Source organism: Parasteatoda tepidariorum, chromosome 7 (assembly GCF_982258835.1).
Source record: "Parasteatoda tepidariorum strain Cologne lab strain chromosome 7, Ptep-v5.0, whole genome shotgun sequence".
Classification (NCBI taxonomy): domain Eukaryota; kingdom Metazoa; phylum Arthropoda; class Arachnida; order Araneae; family Theridiidae; genus Parasteatoda; species Parasteatoda tepidariorum.
In genome coordinates, this window is record NC_141761.1 from 59,876,071 (window position 1) to 59,887,361 (window position 11,291).

Consider the following 11,291-nt stretch of genomic DNA (forward strand, 5'->3'; position numbering starts at 1 on the left):
TGTTAGTTAAAATTAAAAGGTGTTTATTAGGTGCTCTTTTCCTCAAAGTTATTTTTTTAAGTCAATACAGGTTCCACAACCTTTAGTTCATTGGCATGTTCTTTTCTCTTTCCTTTTCCTCTTTGTTATGTTTATCTGTTGTCAGATATTTATTTTGGTGCTGTATAACTGTAACAAGGACGCCCGGTGGCTGAGTGGTAGTGCTTCGCGCTCCTGTGCTACAGCTCCTGGGTTCAATTCTCAGGCCGGGCGAAGTTGACTCAGCCTTTCATTCCTTCAGTGGGTCGATAAATTAATACCAAGCATGCTTGGGAACTAAATACTGGAGGTTCCGCGTTCGGCAGACCACCTGACCGGAACATCTGGTCCTGCACCTCAGAGCCCAAGGTCAAGAAAACTGAGATGGGCACAAAAGTCCTTGGCCCTCTATGAGCTGTTGTGCCACTGAGTTTTGTTTATAACTAACAAGTTCTCGTGCCATTATAATTTAATGTATCATTCATTCAGTTCTCCTTTTCAGTTCATTCACACAAGTTTTTTGTATTTAAAATATTAATTTTATTTTTATAAAATCTTACTTTATCTAACTCATTAATAAGCTCATTTTAATCTTTTTGATTTGAATAAGCTGGTGACTGAGTATTTGCTCAAAATAGGAAGTAGGTATACTCTATCTGATTCTCAAGTTAATAGATTACCTGTCTTTTTTTTCTCCTTAGAAAGTTACTTTTGGCAGTATAGTAGTAGTTTAAGGAGAAGATTGTGACAAAATATGCGATTTTTGAAAAGTATTTGGGAGAAGTTGACATACTCTTTAATATGATTTATAAAAATTTTCAAGAAATCAGTAGCTTTAAATTAAAATTACGCGTAAGATTTATATGTATATTTAAAGAAAAGTAATCTATAGATTGTATAACAATAATTTGTTATTGGTACAATCATTTAAAATAAAAAAAAAGATTTTTTTTTTAAATTTTAAATTATGTTTACCCATTACAGTTATTCTAGTTAAAATATAAAAATAAAAAGATGAAAAAAAAAAACATCTCAGTGTGAAAACATTTAGAAGGTCTAAGCAATTTGGTTTCAATAAAATTAAACTAAAGAAGGTTTTTAGTACTTCTCTTTTCTATAACAATTTTAATATTTTTGACTGGGCATAAATTATATATTTTGTTTCTTAAATAAATCCTTGAACCGCTTCAGTTAAATTTGAATGACATTTAAGACAGACTTTAGTTTTTGTTTTCCCTAACATTTTGCGAAGTTAAATTAAGTTTATTTTTAAAAAACAAAAAAAATTATAAAGTTAGGACAAGTAATAGTGAAGCAAAAAAAGTAAAGATATAAATAGATTCATGAGAAAAATTAGTGATTTTTCATGAGTATGCTAGTATTATTCACTGATTGGTGTAAAAAGTTGTGCACAGTTAGCTGTTATTTTTATCTTGTTTGCTGTAAAAAATTAAATTAATAAAATGAAGAAAAATTTTTTAGAAAAAATAATCAAATCATTGATTTAATATATATGTCAGTATCATGGAAAGGTGCAGTTTGCATTCAATGAGCTATAATTTTCTAAAAATTCTGGTAAACAGCACTAGAGTATATTAATTGGTCCAAAAAATCAATTCAGTCTAGAATTTTTTTGCGCAAATAATAAAAAAAGCTTACAAATATGCAACAAAAGTATTTCTTTGAATTTCAAGCAATATTAATATTTTTATTTAAATGAACAGAATTTTGGTACAAAGTATTGTACATTGTCAGATTATTCTCATTTATGCTTCGTCCTTCATCACTTAATACATTTTTATACTTAGAAAACGATCTTTCTGCGTCAACGCTGTTTGTTTTTAGGCACCGACAAACTTCGAATTGCCACTTTTGCCAATTTTGGAGCGTTCGATCTTTGATTTCCGAAACTCGATCAATTTTCCTTCACCAACGCGCAACTCCTTGACTGTTGCTTTGTAAGAAGTTATTGCTGTGAAAACTCAAACATTCTACATTCAAACTACTAGTTACAAGTCCCTACTAACTACTAGTCCCCCCCCCCCCCGCCTTCATCTAAGAAACTGATCCATATTTAAGAAATCGCAAGATGCCGTCTAGGAAAAAATAACTGGATATGTGGAAAGGCTGTAGAAACTTCATTGCCCAGTGCCATAGCATGTATAACAATTTTTCTGTCAAAGATTTGATTTATAACATTTTCCTTCTTTTGTGATTCCAATTTCTTTTGTACTCTTACTGACTTCAGGAAGGTAATTACCCTCCCTAAGTGTAGAAAGACCACCTTACTTGCCAAGATTGTGATTATCTCTTATCTCTGAACTATTTTCATGTCATGTTGCTATTGATTCGCTCCCCTAAATATCTAATAAATTTTACATGTTCAATTTAAGGTTCAGGAAAATAAAAAATTCTGTTTAATAAAAAAAAATCAAATTTTAAGCAATTTTCGTGCAAGTCAAGACGTATTGAGAAGTTCACGAATTTTAGAAAGAAAGATGACAATTTCGCGGAAATTCGCGCCGCGACTGACCTGCATCCCTAACCATGGTCCATGACTACTTTAATGTTAGCATCGAGTTATGAGTAGCAAGACAGTTTATTTTGCATTTATCATTTAGATTTAAATCAAAGATAGTATATTGTTGACAAGTAATAAGTGTTTTATAGCAGTTTTTATTCTAATATTAATTTTAAGTATTTTTTACCTCTCAAATCACGTGATTACTATCTTTTCACCATTAATGTTTATTATTATATAACTACATTTACTGTCTTTGTTATCTATTTTATTTTATAACCGTCGTTGAACAGCCGGCCCAATTTTTCGGTTTATGACTAGTAATGTTCAACTCTGTAGCCTTGTCATTTTGAACCCAATCCAGAAGACTAGGGAACTCCTGGATCAAGTATTGAGAGAAATTTGCTTTCGTGGAGGCCTTTTTGATGAAACTAACCCACATTTGCCTTACATGGAGGAGGAAGACCACGAGAACCTCCCACTGTTAGCCTGAAAGCAAAGGAACTCTAACCCATGATCCGTCTACCAATGAGGATATTTCACGCTAGCACTGTGGTCGGTGCAAGCCGGGTGCGGATTTTTATCGACCAGCCACTGCTGGGATTCAACCCAAGTTCAACTCATTGGAAGGCAAACGCTCTATCCTCTAAGCCATCGCGGCTCCATTCGCTTTCTATTGTCTTTTCCTTATTTATTAAGCCGAATGGCTCAAAATACATCAGATATAGTAATCCACAAGTATGGGTGCTAAACAGCTTGCCGCACTTAGTGTAGAAAACACCATTCATAAGTAAAAAACTCTCTTTTGGCATCTCAAATGCCTAATTGGTTGAACATTCAGTTTTTTATATACCTTATTTGCTAAATTCAAATTAATGTAAATATTAATGTATGGTAGTAAAGAGGTTTTAAATTTTGATGTTATTTAGGTCTGCCATGTAAATAGGATTGACTTGTAATGATGTTTTCATTTAAAAAGTTGTGCTTGCATTCATAATTTTTGACTCTTTTTATTGATTAAATTTCTATTTCAGAGAGAGCGTAAGGGAAAAGATAAAAAGAAGCACAAGCGTAAGGGAAGAAAAAGGCGCTGTGTTATTTTGTAATGTAAGTTCTCATTTTATATTGACTACACAAGTGAAAATACTTTTAATTGACAAACTGTTATTATAGTTAGTTTGACAATTTATGTATTTTTATTTGTGCTTTATTCATGTTTTTTGCTTTAGTCTGCATTGCACAAAGCATCCCTTTCCTTTGTTGGATAATATTATATTGATTATAGCACTTGATGCAAATAATATTTCTGTGCTTTTAGTTAATTTTGTAGTTATAAAAGCGTCTCTTTTAATTGTTCCTTTTTGTTTTGTTTTTTAATTCCGTTACTGCTGATTTAAAAAAGCAAATGATGAGCAGAATCAAGTGAATGTAGCATCTGCAGATGTAATCCAATTGCAGATCTTTTATCCACTTTTTCCACATTTTAAATTCTTAATCATATCTATGAATCACCATAAGAATGTTGCCACAGATTTCAGAGTAAGAAATCTGGTGACTGTGACTAAAATATCAGCTGGTTTTTGTCATTTCAGATTTTTTCAAGTTTGTCATCTAGAATAATTATAAAAGAAAATCCGAGCAATAAGATTTTGTTTTTTAAACACATGCAATAAAAAAGATTTTGGATATCTAGTTTAAGAGTAACATTGTATTTAATGAAGAAATTGTACAGTATATACAGTGTACAAAAATAAAACAAACACGAATTACCCTAAATGACTTTTGATTTTTGTACTCAACCTCACATTTTAGAACTCAATTCTAATGGTTCGAAAGGCTTCAAATATGCTAATTATGAAATCAGGCACAAAAATGTACTTTTTCTGAATAAACATACATTTTTATTAGCGGTTTTCGGATTTCTGACCCACAAAACATAGGGGGTAGCCACAATCTAGGAAGTTTGGACCCCTTAATGCTAATTTTATGTTTATTTTGCCATAACTGAAAATTTTTTCAAGCGAATTGAAAATTTTTGCACGCAATTATAAAATTCGTTTAGTCAAAGATAAATCCATGCAAAAAAATCAATTTTAGTAAATATATATTATTTTTTATTGTTTTATTTAATAATAGTCCAAAACATTTTGAATTGTAAGGTATACTATTTTTTTATTTTAAAGTATGTACAGAGACGATTGTGCTCCAGAAAAAATCCGGATTTCCCAATTTTTCAGTAAACGCGATCCGGAAGCTTTCGGAAATCCGAGGTCCAAAAGTTTCAAGAAATTATTGATCACATTTATGTATTAAATTTTTTTTTAGGTTTTATTGAGAAATATTAGAACTCGAATTTATACTTTGCATCTCTTTCATTTGTAAATATTTTTTCTAGTAGAGTAATAAATGTGATTAGAGATAAAAGTAAACTTATGCATAATTATTCATTTAAATTATGCTGCATATAATTTATTTAGAATTTCATGCTGTGAAAACATCAATGATTTAAATTTATAAAGACATAAATTTTTTGCAATAGGTAATTAATAATTTTGTTAGAGAAATTTTCAAGATTTTTGAGTTGGACTCACAATCACCCCTGTATGTAGCTGTACATGGCAAAATACAAAATTTGAACAAAATCGGTTGAATAGCTTCTGAGGAATGGTATATTAAATCTACAACTTCTTTAAAATTCAAATTCTCAGGAACTATTCAACCGATTTTGCACTAATTTTGTATTTTGCCATTTAAATTTACATGATTAGAAATGATGTAAAAAGTTGCATACCTTACATTTCAAAAATTTTTTCAACTATTATTAAATAAAATGAATATTTGCTAAAAAATTTTGTTTATATGGAATTATCTTTGAATAAACTAGTTTTTATAATTATGTGCAAAAATTTTTCCACACGCTTATAAAGCTCTTGAAATATAGCGAAAAAAGCAACTAACTAAAATGATTACAATTAAGGGGTCCTTACTTTGGATTGCTCTCCTGACCAAACTATGGAGACCATATTTCCCAAATTGCAGTTACCCCCTATATTTTGAAGATCAGAAATATGAATCCTTCGAAAAAAGATACGTTTATTCAGATAAGTGCGTTTTTGTGTGTAATTCCGTAACTTAAAATGTCTACATTCATTAATTAGCTTATTTGAGGTCACCCCCTTGAACCATAAAGATAGAGTCCTAGAATGTGAAGATCTGATCATTAAATCGAAAGTTATTCAAGGTGGTCCTTTTTTATTCCGCGCATTTCAACACAAAATTTTTAACTATGAAGCAAATTAATTTTCCATAGTCTTGTTTTTTTTATTGGAATTCCAAAATATGAGCAAACCGTGGCTGCTTAACTCTCTTGGAATGAGATGGGTGTGCCATGAGAGGTCTATGGTTTTAAGTCTAACATTAATCCTTTAATAATACTAATTTGTCTCTATTAAAAAAGAAAAAGTATCAAGATGGTGTGAAGATATGAAGTATTTCAAAAATTGTACAGTCTCGGCAGGAAAAGCTTCAAATAAGGATAGATTTGTATAGGATATCAATATTCTGCTTTAACAAAAGGTTATTTAAGGGCTAATCAAATTAAGGGTTATACAGGTTTTTTTTTAACAAACAATTATCCAAGGTTCATAGTTCTCATGATAAAAATATTCTGTCCTTATTTGTCCTGTTTTTTAGTGTTTAGTCCAGATTTTTTTGTTGTTTTTTGTTCATTCAGAACATACCATTTCAACGTACACGCAATTTTAAAATAGTAATTAGAATTTTTTTTAAATACCTTTTACTGGAAAAGAAATACTTATCTATGTCAAAACTAGTATGGCTTAATTGCAAAAGTGAAATTCAAAAATAAAAAAAAATTTAACAGGAAAATTGGAACTTCTTTTTTACTGTCCCCTTTTCTTTAGAAGAAAGGTTTATTGCTGAATAAGTATTGGGAAAAAGTGTTTTTTTTTTTTTTTAAATTAAACGTAGCTGTTTTTACTGAATAGTTTTCTATTTTCGTTATTTTACCCCTCTTCTCATCATATGTCATAAACCTAATTATGCACTTGTTTAAATCCAAAATATGTCTGATATAAAAAGTTAAATACTGCTGTGAATATCCTGTTAATGGCTCCTATTCTAGAAAATATTGTAAGTTCATTTATTATATTGTAAGCTATGAATTATCAAAATATATGAAGTAAATATTCTGTTGTAAATTAACTATTTTGTATTTGAAATGATCTGTGGTTATTGAGGTTTAAGTGACTCAATGTTATGTGTTATTTTGGTTTCTTTTCTGGGTTTTTTCTTATGATATTGCAAAAGAGACATTATTTTTTTTTTTTTAGTCTTACATTATTTTTTTCTAAGCGCGGAAGGCTAGGGGGCTGTTCTTCCATCTGAGTGACATAATGTTTTTTATATTTTCTCATGGCCTTTAATTTTGCATAATTTTTGTTTAAAATAAAAATTTCATGCTTTCACTGAAGATTTATCTATAAACATTAAGTTATAGAGTCATATTCCACAATTTTCAGGTTACAGTCAATGATTGTTAATAAGTTGAGAAAATAGTCTTTAAATTTGAGGGTTATTCATTAATTTTTGATTTCATAGTTTTAATACATTTCAAAATTTAAGTCGTTTTGGAATGCTCATATAGTTTTTTATTTTATTAAAAAAATAATTAACTGTAATAATTCTTAAAATCGCAATCATACAATAGTTTAAAATTAGAAACCGTCCACTAGTTATTCCATTGTTCAGACCTAAAATCTTGTTTCGGTCTTTTCTTGGTCATTCTATCAAAAAGAAACTCCACATTTTTGCTAAATTTTTGATTTTATATGTCTGATTGCTAATTGAAAAATGATTTCACAGTTAAACTTATTAACATTATTTAATACTAAATTTTATTCTCTTATAAATCAAATTGCAGTGAAATTAATGTTTTTCTTTTCTTGTACATTTAATTTATTGCAAAGTTAAAAGTAATCTTAAATATTCATTTATTTTAAGTTAGAAATCAATTTCTATTTTTTTTATGATTTTATTTGCAGATTATGATGTATTATGTTTTTAAATCATTTGTTTATTTTTCTATATACAGCCAAACCCCGTTACAGTGAACCTTCAAGGGACCGAAATTTCGGTTCACTATAACCGGGAGTTCACTATATCCGTTACGCAGGCAATTTAACTAATGGTTCCCAAACTCCTCCCTTTTATTACATTATATTCATATAAATGACTGAAAAATATTATGTAGTAGCAAAAAATGTGTTATTTTTCATCACTCTTCGTCTTGCGTACAAAAAAAAATTTGTAATCTTTAGCTGATGAGCAATTCTCAACATCAGATATGGAAACACTTCCCGACTCTCAGATAATTTTTCCTGAATTTCTGTTATTCCGCTTTTTGAACCTGTCTAACCTGCCATTCGAGCACATTAAAGTAGTTTCTATAGATGGTTTTAAAAATCGGTATATGTATTTATTTTGAAGTAGAAATTTCAAAATTATTTGCAAAGAAAATGGGGGGGAAATAAGTCGAAGACAGAAAAAAGTTCATTATATCCAACTTCCTCACTTTTTTGGTTCACTATATCCACTAAAAATAACATTATACGTGTATAGCAAGGTACGGGACCGAGCATTTCGTTCATTATATCCGGGAGTTCACTATAAGCCGTGTCCACTATAGCTGGGTTTGACTGTATTTATTCTTTAGTTAGTAGATTATATGATTTAGTTTTGAAGTAATTGATTGTTGCATGAACATAACTGTAATTATCAGTTTTCTTTTAATATAATTATTTTTTGTAAAATAAATAAGTTTAAAATTATGGTTCTGAAATTCCTCACTGAATCTGTGAAATCATCCTGTTTTTTTAGATGACTTCTGATCAAGTTTCTCCTATCTTAATTTTTTATTTAGAAATAGTGATGTTCATTTTTTATTTTCGCTAAAGAAAATGTTGAGGAGAATTAAAGAGATGTCACACAAAGCAAAATTTTCAAAGCTGTGCATTGCACTATTTTTTAGTTCTTTGTTTTCTCTTCTAAAAAAATAACATAATGTATGTATATATTGCTTCAAAAAAGTCCTGATTTTTAATTGCTTCAAAGCCCGATTTATCATTCTAAAATAGGAATTGAAAGATAAAAACTTATTTCATAATTTAAATGGCTTTGTAATGAGCTGCTAGCTTATTTTAAGTAAGATTACATAGTAGACAAATGTTGCAGGAAAAGAGTGCCATGAAGCAATTTTAAATCTAGTGAGTTTCAACTCTGATAAGTTTGAGAGCCCCTGTTATGAAGTAGAGTCCGGCGAGTTCTAGTTGACTTGTATTCAAAGAACATTACATATTGCTACTATCTCTGTGTTCATTTGAGCCTTTTGCTTCAATGGGCATTGGCAGGCCTCTGCGTAATCTATCAAATGGAGACGTAAGAATTTATTCATACTCAAAACGTTGCATATAAATATATACAACACTGTACAATATTGTATGCATTCTATTTACAGACTGGTAAAAACGTTTACCTGTTTAATGGTTTGAGAGATCAATTAATGTTGATATTGCAGTAGTATAATAATTTTTTTTGTGTGTGTCTTTATACACTAACTGTATGTCTTAGTATTCTGGGTAACAATTTTTATTTATTTTAGGTTATTTGGTTATAGTTGAAGACAAAAGCTATACTTTGCAGCCTGTGCTCTGAGCTATATCTCTGGAGCATCCATAATACTTGAACTCATTTCTAACAAAGTAATTTCTATGAATGTAAGTTTTTGAGGCTTACAAGTGTTTATTATAAATACAAAAACAGCACTGTGTTAAAAATGAAGCACTTTGCATCAACTGCTAAGAAAATTTGAATTAATGGACTGACATTTTTTTTTTCTGTGCATCTGGAAGTGCCAAAAAGGTACTTCTCACAAGCTGTGATTCCATTTAAAGAACATTTCTTTTTAGAAATTTCAATTTTTTTTCCATTATATCTCATTCTTTGCAGTTCACTGTTACTTATACAATTTAGCACAAGCATTTTTTAGAACTGTGCATCAAAGGGATTAATTAATTTGAAGGATAACTGCCATTTAACTATATTTACTGCACAGTGTTGTATTGTTTATCATCTCATGTGCTTTTTTTTTTTTTAGAATCATAATTTTTTCAAGACTGTCAACTTTTACTTCCTATAGAAATTATGAATTTTATCACTATTTTAGAATGCATGAAGTTTTTGTGGTTATTACGTGAATAAAATTTTTTAAAAAAATTGGCAATATATTTTAAGGTGGAATCTTAAAGTTGGCAGTTTTGTTTTCAGTATTCAGGGGTGATTTAATTATGGATTAAATATTAATCTTTCAGTATTTTCGTATCTGTGTAATTTGTGCCATGTCTTATAAGATCCAAATTATCAGTAATCTGGATTGTAACATCCTACTAGGATGTTTTAGCTTTTGTTGCTTTTATTTTGTTTACGTCTAAGTAATTGGTTTACTTATAATCATTAATTTCTTTTGTTTACTTGACATGTGTTATTCAACTTCCTGTGTATAATTGTTAGTAAATGAATATTACTATTAAAACTTTTACATGAATTTGTTAAATCACAAGCTTAACTGCTTATACAAATTATGCATTATAATTCAATCACTTTGAAACGTCTGCTCTTTGTAATGTTTTAGTAGTACTTTTTTCTATTTTTAATTTGATTTATTTAGTCTATTGTGAATGAAATCATGATTTTTATTTATTTTGCTTGTTTTGTGTTCAATAATAAGTATTTGGATCATAATGCACAGTCTCAAAAATAATCATTTTGCTCATAATTGCTCTGAATCATCACCCCTGAATCTTTTCAGCTATTTTCCCATCATGTAATATATTTGTGGTTTTATTAATGCTTATCTCAATCTTCTAAATATTATAAATACTGAAGCTAGACTTTCATGTGTTAAATAATGTTTTGTCCACATACTTGCCCAAGATCCCTTGAGTAGTTAGGCATTTTCTGTAGGTTTTATAGATTTATAGCTACATAAACTTAAATTGTATGTATGGGAAAAAATTTCAAAGGTGCTAAAAATAAAACTTTTTATCTCATCTTGGACTTATGTGTTTAGTTATCCTCCAGCTTTTATTGTATGGAGCAATAAGTAATCATTAAGCTTTAAATCTTCAGATTACCACTCCCCTTTGCCCTCAAGTTTATAAACAATGTTTGTTACATTTATTCTTTATTTACTTATTATTCAAGCTTTATGTAAACAGCATTAGCTTTTTAACAAAGCTCTGACAATCTTTAAGTCCACCTCATGTTGCCAATTGTCAAAATTTTCATTTTAACTTAAAAAGAATATAATGATAGTAGTTTTTATTTAAAAATTTAAGTGATCAACCTTTTAACTATATGTTTGCAGATATGTAAATAGTTTTTATCCAAAACTAGTTTGTTTCAAAAATTTATAAATAATTGATTATAGGGTTAAAAAAATAAATTTAGAATTGGTCTATTCCTCCTTACAAAATAAATAGCATCAACCATATCTTTAAAAAAATCCTGTTACAATTTTAATTTTCTTTTGTAAATTTTTTTAATGTTTTATCTTTTTTTTTAATAATTTTAAAATATTTACCAGACTAGGAATACTTAAAAAAATATTGTTAAATCACAATGTATAATTTTAATTTATTAATTAAAGAAATGTATTATAATTGAATATATTTTA

The 11,291-nt window shown here is 28.9% G+C and overlaps 1 protein-coding gene across 1 annotated transcript in view; it reads left to right on the forward strand.

The window, feature by feature from the left end:
• Positions 1-10,665, forward strand: part of Ras85D (GTPase ras-like protein 1) — a 41,000-nt gene extending 30,335 nt beyond the window's left edge. Inside the window, exons 8-9 of the mRNA XM_016064137.4 lie at positions 3,574-3,646; positions 9,219-10,665. Of these exons, the coding sequence (XP_015919623.1) occupies positions 3,574-3,645 (72 nt within the window). The 3' untranslated portion in view covers position 3,646; positions 9,219-10,665. The remainder of the gene's footprint in view (positions 1-3,573; positions 3,647-9,218) is intronic.
• Positions 10,666-11,291: the final 626 nt, after the last annotated feature.